The sequence below is a fragment of the Euprymna scolopes genome, chromosome 16 (assembly GCF_053919585.1).
Source record: "Euprymna scolopes isolate OS-2025 chromosome 16, ASM5391958v1, whole genome shotgun sequence".
In the NCBI taxonomy this organism is placed as follows: domain Eukaryota; kingdom Metazoa; phylum Mollusca; class Cephalopoda; order Sepiida; family Sepiolidae; genus Euprymna; species Euprymna scolopes.
In genome coordinates this window covers 63776213-63801907 of record NC_136497.1, presented here as the reverse complement: position 1 = coordinate 63801907, position 25695 = coordinate 63776213, and the positions used below count along the sequence as shown (strand labels likewise).

The window sequence follows — 25695 nt, the reverse complement described above, 5'->3', positions numbered from 1 at the left end:
CATTGCCAATGAGAAGCGAATGGCTGTCTCGATAAGGCCAATTCATTTGCAAATGCTATTGAAAGAGGTGGAGAGTGCTAAAAATCTGGGGAGACTTGTCACCCGGATTACAGGGAACACCACCGGTTGCTGTCAGTGAGTAATCTCTGATGATGACCTATGTGAGAACTCCTAGCGAGTACGAATAATAGAGGATGGAAAAACCAATCAGACTTCCATTGGAACCTATTAACACTCAAATGCCAAAGACCAATGAAAAGAAATTCTCATTTATTTGCCTTAAATAATCAAATTCTACACTATTTCCACCACTAACGATCACTACACCTCACTGACTACCTTAGACTCATTGACCCTTATCCTCACGTGGCCTTCATGCGTTAAGTGATTCCTTGAAAAAAAAAAAAAAAAAAAAAATTTAATCGAGGCCTTAAGAAAAAAAAAATTAAATAAAAAATAGTCATGTTGCATGAGATAGAGTTATGAAAGAGGCAGAGTTCCTTTCAGAGTTCGTTTTTCCATTCAAAGATTCTACCTGCTCATGTGCCCAAAAGTTGTAACTGAACAAAATTCCACCCCCTCCGCCTCCTGTGTTTTATTTGCTTCCTTTTGAAATAGAGACATGATACCATTATAGAATAGGTCCACATAATTACAAAAACATACACGAACCGATTTCTGTGATTATTTCTGAGTTTGCAAAACATTCTGTAAAAAATAGAATCTTAAACAACCGTGAATATAAAATTGATTGGACAATCATGACGTTTGCATTCTGTGTCCACCGCATTGAAAACATGGATTTGTATTAACTAAAAATTTGCATATTTGTATTAACTAAAAATGAACACCACTAACATACATTCTATATTCTGAACTGATGACGATTTCATGACTCCTTTAAAACACCTTTTTTTTTTTTAAATGCTCTATTGCTAAACGTTAACAGTTATTGAGCTTTTACATGGAAAAGTTCTGTTAAAATTTTATATTATATATATCATCCAAACACTATAGGAATATATGGTTAAGTGTTAGTTTTACTCGTTTAGAACTGCTTTAAAGCTTCACCGATCACTCATTTTGTGACCAAATTTTAAGCAATTTTTGCAGTTCATAGGGCATCTTCTCAGCTATATTTTGAAACAAAAAATTTCAATTTTCGTTCATTAAAACAAGTTATAATAAAATTACTGGTGTCCAAAAGTTCTTAGAATTAGTAAGGACATCAGACGATTTCTTCTGATTAGCTGTTGGTTACCATAGCAACTTATTTGTTATTGACACTTTCATAAATCATAGCAGGAATGTCGCTCGCATGTCATCTTATTTGGGTTATATAGAGAGTTAACAAGTGATGCTCTTTGCCGTGCTATGGTTGATAATATTTCGCTTACAAAGTCGCCTGTTAATTCTATTTTTTTTGTCCCTACTTTATGTTTATTTACTTAATTACGTCTTATTTGATTTTTTTATTTAGTCAATTTAAGAATTTGGTAATAATTTTTTATGGATTGTTGGCAATGCATATGATATTGAACACAAAATGACAATATTTCAAAGCTAAGTCTGGAAAAATCATGGATTACATAGAAAAATGCGAGCATGAAAAGTAATATGGATGAGATTAAGCTTAGAAAAGTGAAAGGACCAGTTGTTAAAACTGGAAAAGAAAAAGTAAAAAATATAAATTTATAACTTACAATATTGCAGCATTAAGAATTTATATATAATGTTAAATTGAATTTTTAAATAAATTCTTAATGCTGCAATATTTCAAGTTATAAATTTATATTTTTTTTACGAGAATATCGTCTTTTTCTTTTCAAGTTTTAACAACTAGTCCTTTTACTTTTCTAAGCTTAATCGTAACCATATTACTTTTCATGCTCATATATATATATATATATATATATATATGAAATGGATTTACAGATTTTTATTTAATATTAAATGTATTTAAATTTCAACTACTTAAGATTAAAAAAATATTTTTTAAAAAAGCAGAAAATGGAAGAGGGAGAAGAGGAGGGGGAAAAGAGAAAAAGAACATAAGACAGGAAGAAGAGAGAACTATATATATATATATATATATATATATATATATATATATAGAGAGAGAGAGAGAGAGAGAGAGAGAGAGAAGACAAAACCAAAGCAGAGAGATAGGGGGAGGCAAGAGTACGTAACAGAAGGCTGGAAGGGGGGGATTACACAATAGATGAAAAGAAAGTGACAATAGAAGAATGAAGGAATAGAATAAGAAAGGGAAGAGAACGGTAGCTAAGGAGAGAGAAAGAATAAATGAAAGAATAAGCAATAGGAGAGCCATAACAACGTTTCAAAATAAGAGTTTACAAACTCCATTACAAGATTTGCTTTTTCTCTGGAAGGATTGAAATAAAATTTTCTAATTTTAAAACCTAATTCCGTGCAAGAAAAAAAAAAAACTGTCAGAAATAAATTGAAAGCCTTTTCGCAGCTGAGGAGAAGTCGAAAATGCGGAGTGCATTAAGTCCAGAAATATTTATATTATTGACAATTTTCTCATTTAGTTTTCCTTGCTGAGAGTTTTATTCTGAATTTTAAGTCTTATTCCATCCAAAGATGGCGATTAAATTGAATAAAAGAAAAGGCTTGGTTTGAAATTGACGAGATTTATTTTTAATCTAATATTGAACACAGAAAAGAAACAAAACATTTGGTTTTAAAAAAACGTTTCCAAAAGAAGGGAGAGAAATTCGCATGTCTATACGAAAACTTTACTTGGAAATTTTATTTACCTTTTTGTACATTAGATGAAAGCATTTTGGAATTATTTTCCTGTATTTCTTTCAATAAGCTTTAGTACATAGGTTTATTATAATAATAAATAATAATAATAACAATCATAGTGTCGGCATCAACAGGCGCCACACAAAACAGTCGTGAGAGGGTCAAGGAGAATGGAAAAACTGAACAGAGAAAGCACTGACTAGACCTCCACTGGATGAGTGTGAAGAGAACTGAAACTTTGCAGAGGCTTGTTGGTGCGCAAATTCCAGTGAAGGATAATGACCGTTGCCAATGAGAAGCGAATGGCTGTCTCTATAAGGTCAATTCATTTGCAAAAGTTATCGAAAGAGGTGGAGAATACTGGAAATCTGGGGAGACTTGTCACCCTGATTCCAGGGAACACCACCGGTTGCTGTCAGCGAGTAATCTCTGATGATGACTTTTGTGAGAACTCCTATCGAGTACGAACAATAACAGAGTATGGAAAGACCAACCAGACTTCCATTTGAACCTATTAACACTCAAATGCCAGAAAAGACCAACACCCAGGATCATCGATAAATAATAGTAAACGGCTGTTGCAATAATGCAACGGTTATAGAAAAAGCCAAAGTGTATTGGAAATTTAGGGAGACTTGTTACCTAGACTCTATAAAACATTGGTTATTCTCAGTGTGGAATCACTGATAAAGACTTGTATGTAAAGTCCGGGTGAATAAATAATAGAATTCTGAAGAGGCTTATTAGCACTCGGCTTCCGATGAAAGTTGTTGGAAGGATGCACAGAGAATTTAAACAACTACCGAAAGATGCAGAAAGTGCTAGAAATCGTGGTGAAACTTGCTGTCACTCAAATTCCAGCAATAGTAAACAGTCACCGATACTGGCGTATAATACAGCATGATCATATTTACACTGGTTCCCATTAGATTACCAAAGTTAAGCAATGTTGAGCTCATTCAGTATCAGATGGGGATGACAATTTAGAAATACTCGGCACTGTATGTAGAACGTTGACACCTCCCTGCACTGCAAGAACTGCAAAAAACCTAATGTCATCATCTCCCCTGATGAGGATGTACAAGCAACTGAAGACTACTTGCAAAGTTGATATTCCCATTAAACTTTCTCCTTTGGAGTAAATCGGTTCAAAAAGAAAAATAAAGAAAAACTGATAATGCCTTGATTTAGAACCCCTAGTGGGTAAATAATATTTACTAGCAGTTTTTAAACGCAGCATTATCAATGATTTCTCATTGTGTTTATGGTTAGTATTAGGTATTAATAATAAACAGGAGTAGAATTATACTAAAAAAAAAAAAAAAAAAAATGTTAAAAGCAAACCAAGGGAACTAAAAACTACCTGCAGATTTTATATATAAAGAAAATAATCACAAAATCTGATATCCCACAAAAAATAAATAAGTAAGGCACAGAAAAGATGGAAAAGGGTGATGAAAAGATCCACTGGAGGATGCTTATTATCACTCAAATTTCAGATAGCTATCAGTCATTATCAGTCCAAATCCAATGGTAAACGGCTGTAGCAAAAACAATTTGCAAAGCTGATCAACAGAAAATCTGAGAAAACTTGTCACTCGAATTCAAGGGAACACCACCTGCTTCAACCATTGTGAATAATCAACAGTAATAACTTACACGAGAATTGCTCAATACATTAATCAGGTTGAGATTTTTTTTCTGATAATCTCATTCCCTTGGACAATGTCTGTCAGACTTTGGTACTGGCAGGTCTTCCAGCGTGTAGATGTAATAATGTCTTTCGACCAATCTTTTGCCATGTGATTGATTCTATAGAAAACTGTCACATATCCTGAAGGACATAAACAATTGTACCTTCAGCAAACCCCAGTGCCATGCTCTCAAAAATGTACTTAGGACTGTGAAGGAAAAGGAGAGGATGTACACAACTGACAGGAACAATAAAACACACACACACACACACACACACACACACACACACACACACACACACACACTTAAAGAGAACTGAACTAACATTTTCAAATCAATAAATGTCTGAAGATGGCAAACATACCTGAAACACATGTAGTTTATGAACTACTAATTTAAATACAACATATAAGAAATTTAATTTAAAAAATTAATTAGATATATTAAATTTAATTTAAAAAATTAGATATATTAAATTTAATTTAAAAAATTAATTAGATATATCAAATTTAATTAAAAAAATTAATTAGATATATTAAATTTTATTTAAAAAATTAATTAGATATATTAAATTTAATTTAAAAAATTAAATGTTGGTCGCCTCACACTTTTGAAAATATATTTTCCATTCTTTGGACATTTTCTACTTCACACACACACACGTATGTATTAGGATAGTGAATCCTATTTAGATCTGCATTTTATTTCAATTTTCAAGGAGTCGAGTTGTTTGCACGGTAAATGTAAGTGGTTAAAAAAAAAATGATCATCTCATTAAATACTGTGTATCGATTTTCAAAACAATTCATTAAATACATGTTTATACGAGTTGAAAGAAGACAAAAAATAAAAATATTCTTTGGATATTTTTTTTTAAATAATTTGAAATATCACCGTGCCCTATCTGATATTTTGTCCAATATTGTCCAAGAGATGAAATGGTCATGAATTGTTTATTTTCAACAACTGAAACGCAATAAATCCTAAAGTCTTAAAATCAATAGAGAAAATCAATTTTTAAATAATATTTTTTAAGAGGGAAGAAAATGAAAAACAAGAAGGAAAAAGGAGAGAGAAGACGACAAAGATGGAGGGAAAGAGACGGAAAAGAGAAGAGAGAAAGAAAAAGAGAAAACGAACAGAAACCAGAAAAAGAGCACAGAGAAAAAGAGAGAGGAGAAAGAACAGAAAGAGGAGATTGAGAACAAGATGAAAAATAAAACGACTAGAAAGCATGTGAAAGGAGTGTCAAGATATGTTTTGAAGGGGGTGGGGGGGGGGGCTTCTGACAGACGGTTATTTCCTGTCTCAGCATGATCAGCTGGAATTGTAGAAAAATAAAAACTCAAGCTTTTACATATTTAATGCACAAAAATAAAAGTTGCATTAGATTTTTCTTATTCAAAACATTTAAAAAAGAAAAGAAAAAAACGAAAAAAATCTCTTAACAAAATGAGTTCATTTTTATTTATCTTTGCGTTATTTATTTATTTTTTTTCATTGAAGTCAGAAAAAAAAAAGTTCCTAAATTTGGAAATTAAACTATCAAGTTGAAGAGGAAGACTTTAATGGCGTTTGCACAGTCAGAAGGAAAAAGAGGAAACAAGAAAATCAATGAGAAAATTAGTCACGTGTGTTTGGCTGTATAAAATATAAAATAGTCATCTAGAGACAGTCGTTCCGTAGTCAATGACTCATCAGTATGACTAGACACGGCAGGATTTGAACCTGAACGCCAGTCATTAGAGTCCGATGGCCTTACAATTTGGCTACCGAAAACGTTACTAGGTCGGAAATTCTATCGAATATAAATTAAATTATTGATTGTTTACATTATTTACAATACTGAGAGAAATCAATTATTTTTTTTATGGAAAAGCATTGCTGGAAAACCATAATTTCCTCTGACAGATTTCAGTGTGTGTGTGTGTGATTGTGTGTGTATATATATATATATATATATATATATATATATATATATATATATATATATATATATAAAGAGTTCATAATTATGAGACACATTTGAAACCGTTAACAAGAGATGACATTGCAAAATGCTTCAATCAAAATCAAAATTGTAAAAAGTGCGTGAAAATAGTTTAGGTAATCACAGGATTTTATAATAAAAATAGGCTTGAAGTGCGTCTACCAAGGAATGCCGACAAGGCTGCACAGGCATTTTTGTAAGCCAGAGCACACTTCACCTAGTGCTAACAAAACATCACTTGACTTTGCCTAATCTCCTGCGGAACAGATAAGTAATCATATTATCCAAAACTCTCAATCTGAGACTTCATCACGTGCAATGCACTTTAAAATCATATCTGCGAAAGAGTGCATAAGAGCGAGTGAGAGAGAGCGCGCGCGTGAGAGAGAGAGCGCGAGAGAGAGAGAGAGAGAGAGAGAGAGAGAGAGCGCGAGAGAGAGAGAGAGAGCGCGTGAGAGAGAGAGAGCGAGAGAGCGCGTGAGAGAGAGAGAAAGAGAGAGAGAGAGAGAGAGCTCATGGGAGACAGAGAGAACTCATGAGAAAGAGAGAGAGAGAGAGAGAGAGAGAGAGAGAAAAAAAAGCGCTGAGTACGGATGGAATTTAGCGTAGGGGTAAACACTTTAAGAGTGTTCAAGGTTATTTTTTGTCTTACCCAAGACAGTAACTATTTAAACCATAAAGGAAACCAGGGCAGGTACTTCTACTCCAAATCAGATTCGAACAGGAGTGGAGAAGGTGATAATATCAACTATGAGGTGACTCGAAACTCACAAAAGCTGTAGAACTGACGCCTCCCCAGCGAGTGAAGTTTTGCCTCATATACAGGATGGTTAAGGGTAGAATTAATTTGAGCAGTTGATAATGGTTGGAAAATAGGGTGGGCAAGAAACAAAAACAAAGGTAGTGTTGGCTAGGAAAGGTCGACAGTGTGGAAGTGAGATTAGAGCAAATGGCTAATCCAAGACTTTCCAAGACAGTTTAGTGTTCTCGGAATTCTTTCGAAAATATAAACTTAATGTCTAGTACAACGATTTGTAATTCTTTGCCTAAAAAAGTGCACATAACCTCAGTCCAAAAATAAAATTATGAAAGGAAATATTGCAATAAAAGAAAAAACATCGATTTTCACGGATTCTTATGGTAACATTTTTAAATGGCTTTATGAATGAGTAGACGAGTAATAATCGGTTGACAATATAGTTTAGAAAAATAATAAATTATTAAAGAAATTGTGCAATGAAATAGAAAATTAGATAAACATGATTGCAAATGGCTTTCTTTTCAGGCAGGACAAAACAAAGCAACAAAATCCGTTTATTAGTAAAATCTTTTTTTTTTTTAGTTCTACTTTATGTGTCCGACATGAAAGGGAAAAGGAGAGAAGAAACGGGAAAGGGAAAAGGAGAGAAGAAACGGGAAAGGGAAAAGGAGAGAAGAAACGGGAAAGGGAAAAGGAGAGAAGAAACGGGAAAGGGAAAAGGAGAGAAGAAACGGGAAAGGGAAAAGGAGAGAAGAAACGGGAAAGGGAAAAGGAGAGAAGAAACGGGAAAGGGAAAAGGAGAGAAGAAACGGGAAAGGGAAAAGGAGAGAAGAAACGGGAAAGGGAAAAGGAGAGAAGAAACGGGAAAGGGAAAAGTAGAGAAGAAACGGGAAAGGGAAAAGGAGAGAAGAAACGGGAAAGGGAAAAGGAGAGAAGAAACGGGAAAGGGAAAAGGAGAGAAGAAACGGGAAAGGGAAAAGGAGAGAAGAAACGGGAAAGGGAAAAGGAGAGAAGAAACGGGAAAGGGAAAAGGAGAGAAGAAACGGGAAAGGGAAAAGGAGAGAAGAAACGGGAAAGGGAAAAGGAGAGAAGAAACGGGAAAGGGAAAAGGAGAGAAGAAACGGGAAAGGGAAAAGGAGAGAAGAAACGGGAAAGGGAAAAGGAGAGAAGAAGCGGGAAAGGGAAAAGGAGAGAAGAAACGGGAAAGGGAAAAGGAGAGAAGAAACGGGAAAGGGAAAAGGAGAGAAGAAACGGGAAAGGGAAAAGGGGAGAAGAAACGGGAAAGGGAAAAGGAGAGAAGAAATGGGAAAGGGAAAAGGAGAGAAGAAACGGGAAAGGGAAAAGGAGAGAAGAAACGGGAAAGGGAAAAGGAGAGAAGAAAACGGGAAAGGGAAAAGGAGAGAAGAAACGGGAAAGGGAAAAGGAGAGAAGAAACGGGAAAGGGAAAAGGAGAGAAGAAAAAGGGAAAGTGCGAGGAAGAAAAAGGGAAAGTGCGAGGAAGAAAAAGGGAAAGTGCGAGGAAGAAAAAGGGAAAGTGCCAGGAAGAAAAAGGGAAAGTGCGAGGAAGAAAAAGGGAAAGTGCGAGGAAGAAAAAGGGAAAGTGCGAAGAAGAAAAAGGGAAAGTGGGAGGAGGAAGGGAAAGTGGGAGGAGGAAGGGAAAGTGGGAGGAGGAAGGGAAAGTAGGAGGAGGAAGGGAAAGAAGGAGGAAGGAAAAGAAGGAGGAAGGGAAAGAAGGAGGAAGGGAAAGAAGGAGGAAGGGAAAGAAGGAGGAAGGGAAAGAAGGAGGAAGGGAAAGAAGGAGGAAGGGAAATGGGGAAATTATTTTTTCATCATGTAGATTACATTAAAAAATCTGTACTCACTGACCCATTGGTAAACAATCCAAAAAAACAAAAAACTCACCTGAAAAGACAAAAGAAAAATATGTAAGGAACAACAAGAATCTCAATCATTTCGCATATCATCTATATAATAATGGCATGACATGTTCGTTCGTACGTTATCACCTTTCATAATTTTCGAAGGTGTTATTTGTTAATTGGCTAATGACAGATTAGCGACCTGCGCATGACAAGTTCGAATTTAGTTGGTTCTATAGCATGGCTTTCACATAAGAATATTTGCAACCGTTATTCCGCTAAGATTTCTAACAACAAAACCAAGCCAGTCAACAAAATGTGTACTATGTTGATTCATACGATTTTTTTTTTTTGATGTCACTAAAGTAAACAATTTCTGATTTTATCTATTTTAAAATAACTTTTTCCAAAATAATTTTTTCGTCCAATAAATAAACGCATTTCAAAAAGTGATATTAGTTTTATTGATTTAAAAAATATTTAACTGATAATTATTTTTTATGAAAGAGTCATTTTCCTTTGAAAAACTCAGCTGAATTTACATAAATCCCGTTAATTATTAGAATCACAATTAATAATCGTGTACAAAATCGGTGGTTATCGTTGGAGTTCCATTTCTTCGGATTCTAAAACCTGATTTTCTTAATATCTATGTTAACCTAAAGTTTTTTGTATTATTTGAATTCATCAGACTACTGTTCTCATCTTGAGTGTGATTTTCACAACGTTTTGGTCGATGTAAATTCCTACCTTCAGGTGTATCTTGTCGAACTCGGGAATGCTTCTGTTGAACCCGGGAATTTGGACAGAATTTCGAGCGAAACCCTTTATTTACTTCACAGGGGGCAGCATGCACTTGTTCCGTCAACTATGACTGAATAAAGGTTCTACGTAATTCGCAACTATATTTTTCGGTCGTCCACACAGAGAATTGAACCTTTAGGAGGTCAGTGTGGGCAACCGAAAAATAAAAGTGGGATAAACAAAGTTGGCAAAAATGTGTCGATTCTAATGGTTCTTATTTCGATTAATAAAGTATATTATGAAAGGTGTTATGATCTTTTGAAGTTAAACGTCAAAAAACATTCTTTTTGCACCAACCTAATATCATTTCCCTCTCATCTGTTTAGCCCAACATCATTGGAGGCACTAACTTCTAAGATTATGGAGATGAAAGTGACAAAAAATATTAAAAACTGAAAATATTTTGTACCAATATTAAAGTGGTGGTTATATGAAATTTTACTGCAAAAAGATTCAAAAATATTTAAAAAAATTTGTTACACTGGATTTTTTAACCATACAAATTTAGTCCACACTACACGTTTGACTATAAGATCTTTCAACCAGTATAATAAGATGATTTTCTTTTGTTGCTGTTTTTTCTGTTTTTTGATTCTTCATTTTTGTTTTTCATCTTTTCTGCTAGTTGTTGAATTGTTATTTTAGTTCATTTTGTGGAAGTCTTTTTAATCTTCAAGTCTTCTGATTTCTTCAGATTCTTTTCTCTTAATTTGAAGCCTTTGATTATATCCCAAATGTGCTGACACATGAAATCCAGGAATTCCGGACACAAAAAAAAAAAAAAAAAAAAAAAAAAAAAAAAAAAAAAAAAAACTCTAAAACACTTTGATCACTGCTTGAATGTTGAATGCTGTGAGATATCAGCTGGAGAACTGTAACGGAAATATGGAAACCGTGACTAGAAGTAGGCGTTCTGACTGTATTCGCGGGTAAAAAAAAAAGCAACAGAAATTGAAGTAGCGACTATGAAAGTGTAGAATGAGGATCATTGCGACTTCTTATACAAGAGTTGCTAGGATGAACTACTCACTGCCAAAGCCCAACAGAACAGTTTTACAAAAACCAATATACTCCTAAATATGACCAAATACACAGACAGGTTGGAGTTGCTCTGGTTCTTCTCAAGACCAGTTGCAGAATGCACAAAATAACAGATAACGAACCTACATTTCAAAGTTTCATGCATCATAAAGAAGTTTTTAAATTGTGATGGTCTTTGGGTTTCAAATGAAGATTATGTAATGACATCTCAGATCTTCAAAAAGACAAACTTAATTCAGATGACTATACTACGTTGTTACTTACTGTTGTCAAGCATGTTGCTTACTTTATTTATATATATATATATATATATATATATATATATATATATATATTACACACACAAACGTTATAGCCTGTTTATTTATTAGGATTGCTTTATGCCAAATTAGCGGTTGACTATGACTAAATCTGTGCTTATTTTTGCAATAATAAGCACAATTTCCTATTAATCCTTATACCACAATACTTTATAATCATGTGCAGCAAACTAAGGTCCAGAAAAAAAAAATAGAAGGGACAGACAAAGAAGTATGTTACTTGGATTAGTTATTCTCACATTTAGTTGATGCAGTCTGATCCTTTCGCAGGTGTATCTCATTAAACTCTTCAATATATAATTTTAAAATAGAGCCTTTACTAAATTCTTGAGGGAGATTGTTCTTGTTGTTAGTCATGGCCGAATAGAAAACTCAATTTTTATTTTATTTTTGATATTGCTCATAGCGAGAACTTAACACGTGCGTGGACGTTGACGGTTAAGTGCCAAACAGTCTAAAGTGAGATAAAAAAAAAAAATTCCCTAAAGACTCCATCAGTTTCAACCAAGTCAAAATTAAGAAAAAGACAGCGAGTGCAAATGTAGGGAAAGAAAAAGGAATTCATTCTTAAATAATTTTTTTTTTTTTTTTTTAAATCACCTAACACCCCTACCCACTTCATGAATTATTTGAAGTTTTACCTTTCATGGCAAAATTTACATTTTCAGTTTTCAGATAGAACTGCCATACGAGGGAAAATCAGTTCCTCCACCCTCGATTTAAAAAAAAAAAAAAAAAAAAAGCTGAAAACTCACATGTATCTAGGCTCGAGATAGTTAAGTGAAAATCCGCATTTTTTTTTTTCTATTTAAAAAAAAAAATTCTATATTCTGCTAAAAAGCAGAGAACTTTTGTATAACTAATGTGCGAGTACTCAACATAGAAAGATAAATATTAGTTTAAAATTTATTTTTAAAATACACTTTAACTTTATTAATATCTTTTGATACAAACATTTGGTGGCATAAATATATACAGCGCGTCCATGAAGTTTGTATACACTTGAAAAAATATTAACTTATTTCTATTTAGGATAGAAATAATCTGTAAATAATGCTATGAAATTTCATGTATCTTCTTTTAAATATAGTTATTATATAATTCTTCAAAATTTGAACAAATCTTAGATTTGTAAAAACATGTCTAAATTAGGAATTTCCTAACAGATTGATTGTCCATTTTATTGGCATCAGTGCTTGCTGAATTTGACTCCATCATATTCTGCTTTTCAAGAATTCTCCAGGCGACCAAACCATAATTCATTAGAAGATTTGAAAGCTAAAACAACTGAAGTGGTTTCATACATTACCGTAAATCAGTAAATAAAATTAAAAACTTTGAATAAACGCACAAACTGTTTTAGAAAGCATGTAAAGATGCAAAACAAAAAATAAAAAATGTTTACTTTTTTTTTCTTGTTTTTTTCAATTGAAATATTTCTTATCAATTTCTGATGTAAAATCTATCATAAACTGAAAGAATATTTTTTCTCCTTGTAAGTAAAATGTCCATCCTAGTGTTGTTTCATCAAGGCTGTGCTGGATAATAACGCACGCAGATCCGTTGGAGCTCTCCAGTGAGATGAAAAATTGTATTGCTCATAATGGAGGACATGTGGAAACTTAAAGTTCAAGGAAACCTTTAAAAATACAATTATTTGTTTCTAATTCTTTTTAGAGATTATTTCTATCACAAATATAAATAACAAATATTTAAAGGCGTACAGACTTTAAGGATACCCAGCAAATAATATGTAGTCTACTTAATACAATTGAATACCTAATAAATAGATCTAGGTATCATAGAGCACTTTTACATAAACACTGTAAACAATTTACTAGATTTTTACTCAGTGGACATAAGCTTACCTAGATTACAATGTAGCATGCATGTATTATGACAAGATCATAATTAAAATAATAGAGTGTCACCTCTCTTCTAAATAGAAGAAAGGAGAAAAGAAATAAGTCAGCTGAATCTTTATCTGAAAGGAGCACTGTCATTGGCGAAGGTTGGTTGGTTGTTTTTTGTTTTACGGCATATCAACCCTTTTCGGGTTATTTAATGCCGAATCCAAAGATTTAAAAAAAATTTTTAGTAGAATATATTTGTTGTTTTCAAGTCGGTTTCTATTCAACCCATAGTTGGAATCCTAACAGGTACTACCACTCTGGGTCTCGTGGACCTGGGAGCAATGGTAATTAAAGGGTGGCTCCACACTCCCCAAAGCCCGCAAGCTGGGGCCTCACCACTGGATATAGTTTAAGGTCATATCCAGGATCCCCATTGAGGGACTTTTACCCTCTGCAGGGGGGCAGTCGGTGTATTCTAATGTCCCACCGACAGGGCCACATTGGCGAAGAGAAACACTAATCTGTGAACAGAACTAAAAATGAGACACCCTGTAACATGACTTCCATGTATTTTAGCCTGTGCGTCTTTACAGGGATGAAATGTGATAAATTCTTTGTAGTTTAATTGCCATACCTATTGTCAAAACTTATATGCATACAACAGGCACACACACATTATATATATATATATATATATATATATATATATATATTGTATGCATATATGTATGGCACAATCACATGATGGATGACCATTTGGGAATTCTAGGTACTGTATCTGCTCTCCGGTTATCTCAGTATTGTTTCCAGTCGTCCTGAACCTCCACTTGCAACTGGTATTTAACAATGCCGATTCAGGAGAAGTGTGGTTTGAGATTGCTCAACTCTTGCCACATAAATTTCATGTGCAAGCACCCTTACACTGGGTATCCATAGTCTGTCAAGACTGAAGGAAGCTACCATGTAGCTACGTATGTGCCCCTCCCCATACACACACGTGCAAGTATAAACCGTACTTATTTTGGTTAAAACTTATTTGCTTTAGCTGTCCCACAATCCTCACCAAAAAGGAGTGAAAATAAAGTACAGAGACAAAAAAGAAAGAAAGAAAAAAGTAAATCCATCAATAATTCTTCCGACTTAATCTTTTTTTTTCATATCTATTTAGGCATAAAGATTAATAATGTATATCTTGGAAATATAAAAACAAAAAAAAAAAACTAAGAAATAGGAATAGACAAGGAGCGTGGCCATGAAGGAAGTGGGTGAAGTATTATTTACCAAAAAAAGATGTTGAAAAGTAATTATTTTTCAAATGCAATTAGAAATAATTATTTGCACAGCCTTTGATCTAAGACAGCTCCATCTGGTGAGAGAGAATAAAACAAGCAACAAGAGCATCTACTGGTGGCCTACATTTTTGCTAAAATACCCTAGAGTCAAAATGCCGAACTGGCGGCCACAACTAATAAAGTGTCAGACAATCAGCTATTAAAATATTCAATTTGCTCCACGAGAAAACACAAAAGAGATACAAAATTATATGACCTAACAACTTTAGGCTCAATTTTAGTCTAAATTTAAACAAAAAGATCCCAGCCCAGCCCCACCCTACCATCAGGCCATATTGACTAGAATGTAATTACATTCTATAGAAGAAATAAGCTAGAAAAAAAAAGAAAAAAAAAAGAAAAAGAGCGTATTCTCTTATCAATTAATGATATCTTGAAATTATATATTAGATTGTAATCTTAACTTTCTACAACCAATGCATTTTATTTTTTTTACATGATTTTGTTTATACCTATTCTAATTCATCCATCGCAATACACCTGCTCATAAGATGTAGAGTATTTAACCAAAGTGTTTGTGACTAAAATAGACAAAAAATTGCTGCACTGAAACAACCTACTTATTCATCAGACCTCGCTTTCTGTGACATTTTTCTTTGCTTCTAATATCAGGAAGAACATCGTTTTGATAAAAAAAAAAAAACCTTCAAGAAACCTATAACAGAGCAGCAAGGTAATTCAATAGTTCTTGGCTGAAGAAAAAAAAAACAGAACTGTACTGGAACAATCTCCCTATTCACCTAACCTTGCTTCATGCAATTTTTTTCTTTACCTTTAAAGCTCAAGGAGAACATTGTTTTGAAGGGAATAAACCATTAAGAAGGCTATAGGAAATCTGAAATTAACTATTCCAGCAGTATATAAAAGTGAGCAATGCACAGTGGAGATTACTTTGAAGGAAGGAAGACATGAAGTTTTTTGGGGGGTTTTTTATTTTAAATTAAAATAAATGGTTTGTGATAAGTGTCTATCAGGTATGTGTATGCTGATGTGAAGTGCAACCTGGCGTAATATGTAAAGAAATTATAAGAATGAAACGATGGATGTGTAATACGAGTCTTAAAGACTTGTTTAGATCCGAAACCTCGAAGGAAGGTTAAAATCTGGACAGTATAGAGAGATGGTATTTATTTGCTCCCCCACTGAGCAAATTAGGCACAAGGCCGTTTTTAATGTGAGGTAAAAACCAGCTCCCCTAAAAGGGGTCACTCTGGTTACCAAAAATAATAATTGTCCCAGTATAGAGGGTTTCCCCTCCATTGACTGGTACAAATTATCTTAAGTGCAGTATCTGCCGGAACAGATGGTATTTATTTGCTCCCCCACTGAGCAAATTAGGCACAAGGCCGTTTTTAATGTGAGGTAAAAACCAGCTCCCCTAAAAGGGGTCACTCTGGTTACCAAAAATAATAATTGTCCCAGTATAGAGGGTTTCCCCTCCATTGACTGGTACAAATTATCTTAAGTGCAGTATCTGCCGGAGCAGATACTACACTTTGATCCTGGCCCGAAAGCCAAGAAAACTGGACAGTATAGAGAGATGCATGCAGAACAATGTTGTAGGTCTAGTCGTATTGAAAGGATACGAGTTCATGGGTTAGTAGATGCAGAACAGTTAAGATAGTAGGGTCAATTGGCAACAGAAGGCTAAGAAAAGCACGAGAAGATAAGGATGGATTAATGAGCAAACCAAGAAAGAAAAAATAAATACCTGTCTAGCAATAAGTATTGAAATCAATTTCTAAAAGTTATCCGATGTACGCGCTTACATGTAAAATAGATATTAAATCGAATACGATAAGAAATCTGTATCACTAGCAAACAGAAACATCTGCTGACCAGTGAGAAGGGAGCAAAAATCGAACAAGAACTAGCGTTCATCCTCTCAAGGTTAAGTGTGGGGGAACAGGAGCTGGGTTGACTACAGAAAAATTGGACCAACAACATTGCTGAGTAAACGGAGAGAAATTTTGTTACAATGCTGACAACCGACAAAGAGAGAGTAAACTGCAGGAGTGCGAGTAGTCAATGGAGAGAAAAAAGTTGAAATCAAGAATAATTTTCACGCTTGATGGGGGGGGGGCATGCTCTCCATATCTTTGCTAGTCAGAAAGCAGCACAGAGATAAAAATTGAAGATGCGCTACTCAGTAAAAACATCACTAAAATGATTTGAAAAATGTTTAAAAAAGGAAATATGTCACAATATTTTGGACTTATAATGGGGTAGTTATTTAAATTGCTGCCCACATCAACTATATTTGGCACAAGGCCGGAAAGTGGGGGTCTAAACAGGCTCCTCTAAAGGAGGGACACTCCTGCAATTGCAAAAGTTGCCTAAGTAACCCTGTCGGCATTCCCCAATTGGGGCACGTCAGGCAACAAGCAATAAACTTGCCCCACTGGAAAGCCCGGTGGCAAGGCCTGGGAGGGTGGACCTCCTGGGTATTACCCAGGCGGTGTACCTCAGTCCAACAGGTGCTGGACGGTTCCCAGCCCCTCACCTGTCGGGCTGAGTGTCAAGAACAGATCCTTGACATATCTACTACCCTGTTCCTCTGCAGCCGAAGCCGCTAGGAGACACATCGCATTATAAAGAAGCATAATGGGGTAAATATTTATTCATAAACAGTAAAAAAAAAAATAAATAAATAAATAAAAAATACAATTTAAGCAAAATTTGGCACAAGGCTGAACATGGGGGGGGCACGGTCTTTGCTGTCTAATGCTAACTAATCTAACCCGACTAGTTCCTATTTTCACTCTACTTTCACCACAATACCACATTCATACTATACATTCATCAGCATATAAATCCTTCGTCAATCACCATAAGAACATCATACCGTGATAGCCTAATTAAAACCTCATGAGTAAAAGGGGGGTTTGGGATATAAAAATTTTATTATACAAATAGAGGTGAAATATTTACAATGTTAGTAACAAAGAACCCCCCCCCTGTTGCTAAACTGTAGCAGGTGAACTGATTTGCCAGTCGAAAGGGTGATGCAGGTCCGAACGCTTTATTTTCAACACCTTATGAAAACTTCGAAAGGGAATGTGCATCTCGAGCAATCTTTCACCTAATTGGGGAGGGGAATGGGGCTAAAAATTGTTAAAATAAAATAAACCGGACCTAATGATCGCTATCACACACTAGCTAGGTTATGAACACAAAGGCCTACAAAAACTGGTCCTACTCTAGTCTAAAGGTGTGACCTGCTCTTGACCTAAAGAAAAAGTATAATGGGATATGGTCCCCTCACGGTTGGGAGATTCTATTTAAAAACGCTCCTGCTAGGAACTGGCGAATTAAATTAATTTACGTTCTGCTACCAACCAATCAGAAACCAGGATTGCTCCATAAAAATTAAACTTTTTTTTTTTTTTTTAGCAACCTTGCGTATGCTTTATTCGTGTCAACACGGGAAGAATCTTTTGCTCTTTGGCTACAAAATTATGAAGTCCGGAACCTGTACAGAATAGTTGTCTGACAACTCATCATTTCCAGGACTTGTATAGAACAACTAACCATCGGAAACTGTTCTGAAATTAAACATGGCTTCCAACACAGATCAAATCAAATCGGCCGTCTTCTACTTCTTTTGGGATAACGTTCGACTTTATCATCATCATCATGGATACTCTTGTCCCCGTCAACGGCGACTTCATTGTCGTGATTTGTTTTAATAATGTGAGGAAATACAATTCCATCCTCTTCATATGATCGTTTCGTCTTTGAAATTAAACGTGTCTATGAATTTTACACATCGGATTCTTTTTATTTTATTTTTCTATGGAAAAAATACTAAATAGGCTAATCCAGCCATATAGAAACAAAGAAAGAAAAAGGTTAAGGCTCTGGTGATTCAAGAGAAAAGCTGTTTTTTCTAAATTAAGAAAAAGAAAATAAAAAAATTTTAAACAAATTTTTTTTATTTTTTTTATCAAATCCGATGAACTCGCGTCACAGCAATGCCCCTAAAACCATGGCAGGGTTTCGGAACTAGTAGCAGTAATGGTATCCTATTTTGAGCAGTTATAATGGTGAAAATATTTCCACAGACAAGCAATACACGTTTCAATAGCTATTCGATTTGGTGAGGCTCGTTTCTCAAGCCGAATTCAATTATTCCAATTTTATGAATGTAATAATTTCGTTTTGAAGCAACATTGTAAGGCACACTTGATAATCATATTTACTGATGAGAGAAACTTCTTTAATTTCTTTTTTCGTGTGAATTGCAAATAAGACCGTGAAAGCAGTCTAAAACAAAATAAGCCAATCTCTGCCGACGGCTAAATGTAATTCATTGTTTCTTAAGCAACGCTGGGATTCCATTTCCAATGCACTAACTGCAGTTTAGGTATAAAAACTTGCACATTTATGCAAATGCAATTAACCATCTTTGAGGAAGAGACGTCCACCAGAATTTGCATGGAAATAGAAGAAAAAATATATAGCGAATTGGTAGACATTGATAATAAAGGTATCTGGCCTTTGCTTACGTTGCTCCATTTTTCTCTGTGTTGACCTTTAAGAATAGCTTCTTTGTTTGGTTCTTTAAAAACCGACTTCATTAGAGGAGAGTTTAATCTTATTCCGATTCTGGCCAGTCAAAGGAAATAGAATTGGAAACCGACAGAAAGAAATATCGAAAAAAAGCAAGCAAGAGGTGAAAAAGAGAGAGAAAGATGGAAACAAAGGACTGGGGAGATGGTGGGTGAAAGAGAATGAGAGAGAGGGGGATTGTGAGGAGAGAGCGGTAAGGAGATGCCTAGGAGAGGTCAAGTGCGAGGAGAGGGAGGAGTAAGGTACAGAGAGCGGGGGAGAGGGAGGGGTAAGGTACAGAGAGCGGGGAGAGGAATGGTCCACAATGTAATAAGAGCGAGTAGGAGTGAGAGTGAAAGAGCGAGTAGGAGTGAGAGTGAAAGAGCGAGTAGGAGTGAGAGTGAAAGAGCGAGTAGGAGTGAGAGTGAAAGAGCGAGTAGGAGTGAGAGTGAAAGAGCGAGTAGGAGTGAGAGTGAAAGAGCGAGTAGGAGTGAGAGTGAAAGAGCGAGTAGGAGTGAGAGTGAAAGACCGAGTAGGAGTGAGAGTGAAAGACCGAGTAGGAGTGAGAGTGAAAGACCGAGTAGGAGTGAGAGTGAAAGACCGAGTAGGAGTGAGAGTGAAAGACCGAGTAGGAGTGAGAGTGAAAGACCGAGTAGGAGTGAGAAACGAAATAAGGCAATTAGGTTTCAATTTATTATGAAGCAAGCAATCATTGACTAGAGTAATCATTCCGGACTTTCCAATTAAATACAATAACGACAGTCACTAAGGCTTCACTATTTTGATTTCTAAACGTGAACACATCGTTTCCATTATTTAAAACATGTTTTTAATGCTGTAGGAATAATATTTGTCAACTACGATCTAACAAAACGGTTATGTCAGAATCGCATTAATGTTAATGCTTTTCATTTTTAATTATCTTTTCACTCAATATAAAAGTAAAAATTAATGTTCCTTATGCCAGACAGACCCATGAAAAAGCCATTTCAAACTCATGCCAGACAGACCCATGAAAAAGCCATTTCAAACTTATGCCAGACAGACCCATGAAAAAGCCATTTCAAACTTATGCCAGACAGACCCATGAAAAAGCCATTTCAAACTCGTGCCAGACAGACCCATGAAAAACCATTTCAAACTTATGCCAGACAGACCCATGAAAAACCATTTCAAACTTATGCCAGACAGACCCATGAAAAACCATTTCAAACTTATGCCAGACAGACCAATGAAAATGATATTTCAAACTTATGCCAGACAGACCAATGAAAATGATATTTCAAACTTATGCTGGACAGACAATGAAAATGGTATTTCAAACATGCATGATAGACCTAAGATAATGCTATTTTCAACTTATACACAATATGATTATCAGATTCGATTTAACGTCTGTTTAAAAGATGGCAGACTAATGAAAATCGCAATTTTAAACTTAATCATGATAAACCAAGAAATATGTAATTTAAAACTTGAATTCGAATGACAGAAAAAGAACTTCCATATCGAGATGCTTGGTGCATCTAAGATCAGATGCGTCTGAATTGGCAAGTTTAGTGATGATCAAACTGAAACGTGACAGACCGACCAGCATTCTATAGAAATGTGAGGTCGTAGAAAACATTTGAATTTCAAATCTTTGGGAATTTTCGACTCATCCATGAATTGTTAAGTTTTCCACTTGCTTAAGCACACCTGCTCGATTTGATCAAAGAAAATTAAATTCTGGATAATGGTTGCTGGAAGGTGAGCAAGTATCGGCCTTTCTTGTAGCTTTATGGAATTAATTGAAATAGAAAAAAAAAATGGAGGTTAATTCCAATTTTTTGTATGAAATGTCAATATGTATTGTTAGAGAAATTGGGGTTAGAGAGTAGCGCACACATTTGCAGCATGGTACACATCCTCATATTAATCATTTGATAATAGTATATTATTATATAATAGACAATTGTTTGTGTGGCTGAAAATACCAAAGATATACATGCAAACCATATATTCTGCATCAGTACGACTTCAGCCAGGTTTTAGTAATATTTATTCAGTTGCAGTCATCAGATCAGTAGTGAAGAGGAGGGATGGAATTAGATGATTTCCTTTGTTTAACAGCAGATAACGATATACGAAAGCCATGAAAAGAGAGAGGGGGGAGCAAGAGAGGTAGAGGGAGTGAAGAATTAATTTGAGGAGATGCAGGTGTAGCTTTCTATTTACCAATGGAAATTACAATTTTTAGCGCAAGTTTTTTTTTTTTATGATTGTGATCTCAACTGTAACTGTAAATAAAAGTATCTTGCTCCCACTGCCTCTATCTCTTCAAGATATATATATATATATATATATATATATATATATATAGCAACAATAAACCAAGCCAAAAATTTGCTTATGCCCACTCTCCCATTGTCCCTTTGTAAAACCACAGGGGTGGGTATCCTGCTAACGCAACATTATTTTGGAACTCAGAAACAATTCTATTTGATTTTCTTTTTAATTTTTTGGTAAGCGTTTGAGGTGAAGTCTCTGGTGGAAAAAAAAAATGTGCAAATATCAATGTAGTTGGACGCCTTTCATGCATAACGAGTATTATGTAAAAGAAAAAAAAAACAAAAAAACTTGAGGGTTCCCAAAGGTTCATGCAATGGAAGATAAAGTGAAGGGTGTCAGAGAAGGAAAGAATAATCAAATACTGAATGAAAGCATTAATTATAGGGTACTAGTGCACTTATTGATCCGTGCTGAAATAATAACATTATTTAAAAAGCCATTCTTAACATGGAGAGGGGAGAGCGTTTTGTAACTATTCTATACTTTAACCTTACAATTGAATAAAAAAAAAACATAAAACTTTAATTAAACTTGGAAATACGATTTAAAAAATAGCGCGGATCAGTAAGTGTACTAGCACCAATTATAGAAACATTATGATGTGAAAGAGATAGTACTATTTTAACTGCACTAGAGTGCTCAATCCATAAAGGAGAGTGTGTGTATGTAATATTTATTTATTTTGCAATAAATTTATTACTGATATTAATTAGTGCATCCTGAACCTTGGCGAGTTGCTTCCCATTATATATGCATTAGTCTTCTTCCTTATATGTGCGTTATTGCCTCAATGCGAGGCAACTCTCCAAGGCTCAAGAGAGCTATTAACTATCAGTAATAAAATGATCAGTAAAAATAACATTTTTATGCTAAACAGATAAGTGATTAGCACATGATTTCAGACAGACTCTTAGCACAACAGTTAATGCATCAGACTAGGCTCGATCATGAGGTTTCCAATCATGCCAGTCAGCAGTGTGTGTGTGTATGTGTGTGTGTGTGAAATAGCACTAACCCTATTTGGGTTTAACCGACTTCTTCCGAAGAAGAAAATTCCATGGGAGTATGAAATTCACAAGCGATCCCCAGTCGCATGTATATCCCTGTTAAACGCAGATGACGACGTTAGGTTTTTGCAACTCTTGCAGGGAGGTGCGACATCCTCCTACATACAGCGCCTGGAATTCCCAAACTAGTCACCCATTTTAGTAATGACAAGCTCTAACATTGGTGATCTGACAGGAACCCGTGTGTGAACGTGATTACGCCGTATCTACGATGACCTGTAGTGACAACTAAACATATGCATAGATAACAATTTTATCTCTAAATAAATGTGTGCATGTGTAGTCCTATTTCGATATGCTAACTTGGCAGTTTACAAAATTTAAAGAATAGGTTTTGCCTCAAGAGTAACACTGGGTTATTTCCCCTTATTAAATTGTCTGTTTAAAGATGGTGGCTGATAGGTGGTGTTGTAAAGGTAATTTGTATGAGAGAAGGATATCTGCAAAGTGGAGGTCATCCTTAAATCGAAAACAAAACCATTGAGCGACACTTAAACAAAAGCCAAACACGCATTTGATACACCTCAGTACATATTTCCACTCTTTAAACAAGCTTTAAAGGATTTTTTTTTTTTTTAATTTAATTAAATTAGGAAAAAAAATTTGAACAATGTGTTGAGGGCATATCCCTCCTCAGGTGAAACATTTCTCATGGGAAATCGAATAATTAATGCAAAAGGCAAATATTTCTGAATTTTGCCTCAGCAGAGACGAAATGACTCGATAAAGAATACTCAAGAGATATAGAGTGTTTTTTTTTTTGTTTTTTTTAATCAGCTTGTGGCCATGCAAGAAATTTGCATACTTACACACGCTAGAAAATAGATTACAAATGAATTACGTGTATTGATGAAAGAAAGATCTGTATGTACAGGGTGTTCCCAAACAATTAAAAGAGCCTTTGTTGGTATTTCACCCTCACCCCACCCCCAATCCATGCAAGCTGGATGTGACACAATGTTGTTTTATGTGTATTATTTTGACTATTCCTCTCATCTTTTACGTTTTTCTCAGGGTTTTTGGCTGATGTAAAGAGCTTCAGGTGCGTCTTGCAATACTCTGGGATATGCATGGACTCTCGACAACCTGCATGGATTCTTTAATCCACAGGATAGCTTGCTCTCATTTGCTGGGTAGAAGTTGTAAGAAACCAGAGAAAGCTAACTTGTTAATCAAATAAAGAGTTTTGTTCAAAATTCCCGAAAGATTCCTATTTATGGCAAGAGACATCTAAAGAAGGTCGAAGGTTAAAGTGGCCAAAACGTTGTGAAAAACAAAATCCAAGATAAGAACAGTAGTACACGTAATCCGAATTATCAATCTTTATATCAAAAATTCTGTTTTACTGTGGAAAGCCAAGCATTTACAATTAGCAAGCACCAGAAAAGACAAGGCCAATAAATATGAAGACAATTATAAAATCTATATTTTTCTTTATTGATATTGACTGATCCCTTTCTCCCCCGTGGGGTGGGATTTGAAATAAGTTAATTTTAATGTAGTCGGCCAAGTGAATTTCAACATTAAGGGTCATTTAAAAGATTTCGGCACCTTTTCAATTGGAAGGTGCCAGAGGAGTCAATAAATATTTTGAAATAGATGAGAAAATGACTTTATTCATCTAACTAGAACTCGTCTATCTATATATACTAATCACAGTATATCTACATATAAAAGTTTTGTAAACTTAATTCTTAAATTCTAACTTGTACCCAGAACTTAAAAACAAACAGAATTCCATACAACAACTACACAAAAAATGTTCAATACATTAATCATAGGCCTTGTCGGTGGGGCATTAGAATACGCCGACTGCCCCCCCCCGCCCCCCTGCAGAGGGTAAAAGGCCCTCAATGGGGGTCCTGGATATGACCTTAAACTATATCCAGTGGTGAGGGCCCCCGCTTGTGGACTTTGGGGAGTGTGGAGCCACCCTTTAATTACCATTGCTCCCAGGTCCACTCTGACCCGGAGTGGTAGTACTTGTTAGGGTCCCAACTATGGGTTAAATAGAAACCGACGTGAAAACAAATATATTCTATTAAAAAAAATATTTCTTCAAAATCTTTGGATTCGCCATTAAATAATCTGAAAAGGGTTGATATGCCGTAAAACAAAAACAACCAACCAACATTAATCATAATCGACCAGTCAGTATCAAAAATAATGTGGGTTGTTTGTGTAATATTCAAATTTATATCACAGAAAATAAATGAATTGATGGTAGTCTTCTCAACCAACTATGGAATGAGGATATCAACCGGCTCAGTAGCAAATTTTCCAAGTTAGACCTAGAGAGTAATGCAGCTGAAAGCATTTGATTCTGACTAGTGCTTTTTTTCTTTTCATCATTGCAGCATGATGAATCAGAAAAAGTTTAATTCTCTTCAGTTTCTTTCCAAAAATGCTTATTCCCAAAAGAAAGATTGTTATAGAGATAATTTTAAATATCCTAAACAACTCAAAATACAAAAGAGATAATGTCTATTTTACATGGAAGGTTAAAATAGGAAAGGTCTTTACTTACATCATTTTTTCCTCATCTCTTCTCTATATTAACAAAATTACGTAAACACTTTGCAGGTTTCTGTATCTGTGTTTCTTACATGGTTTTATATTTATTTATTTATTATTATTATTTGTAATTTAAACTAAATTGGTATTAATTATCCCAGAGCAGGTACAGTTAATGCTATATAAAAATAATTTAAATGTTTAGAAATAAAATTTTATAATCTAAAATATGAAATTGTAATGCTTACTTTAAGAAATTAAAGATTTGTACCGCTTAGCTCCTAAAGATTTTAATCTTTCTGAACATTTTATATGCTTCCACATGGGAAATGTTACCAAAATTAATCAAGATTTTCATAAAAGCAGATTGGCAATTTAAAGTCTTAAGCAGAAAATGTTAATCTATCACACACATACAAGTTTATATATATATATATATATATATTGGATGTGATAATCACATCCAACATATTTATATTGCTCTGTATAAACATTGAGCACTCTTTGGTTGACACATTTTGGTTTTGTTTAAATAATACCACCAATAATATGAAATATATATATATATATATATGTGTGTGTGTGTGTGTGTACAGGATACTCTTCCTAAACTAATGGACTGACCATTATAAATTTTAGAATATGTATTTTCGACAAGATGGAAAGTAACATGCGAACATTGTTTTTTTGTTTTTTTTTTGAAGGGGGGGGGGGGGTAAATTATAACATTTACAAGTTGAATGTACATAAAGTAAGGCATGTAAACTAATTAATTTTAAAGTT

General features: G+C 34.7%; 1 protein-coding gene across 2 annotated transcripts in view; it reads right to left on the bottom strand.

Moving 5' to 3' along the window:
* LOC145295999 (exostosin-1b-like) overlaps positions 1-25695 on the bottom strand; it is a 361235-nt gene that overhangs the window by 63991 nt on the left and 271549 nt on the right. Inside the window, exon 2 of one of the 2 annotated variants that reach the window (XM_080142011.1) lies at positions 8717-9122. The exons of the other annotated variant lie outside the window; for it this stretch is intronic. Coding sequence (XP_079998137.1) covers positions 9119-9122 — 4 coding nt within the window. The 3' untranslated portion in view covers positions 8717-9118. Of the gene's footprint in view, positions 1-8716; positions 9123-25695 lie in introns of those variants that run through there. 2 annotated transcript variants of the gene reach the window in all.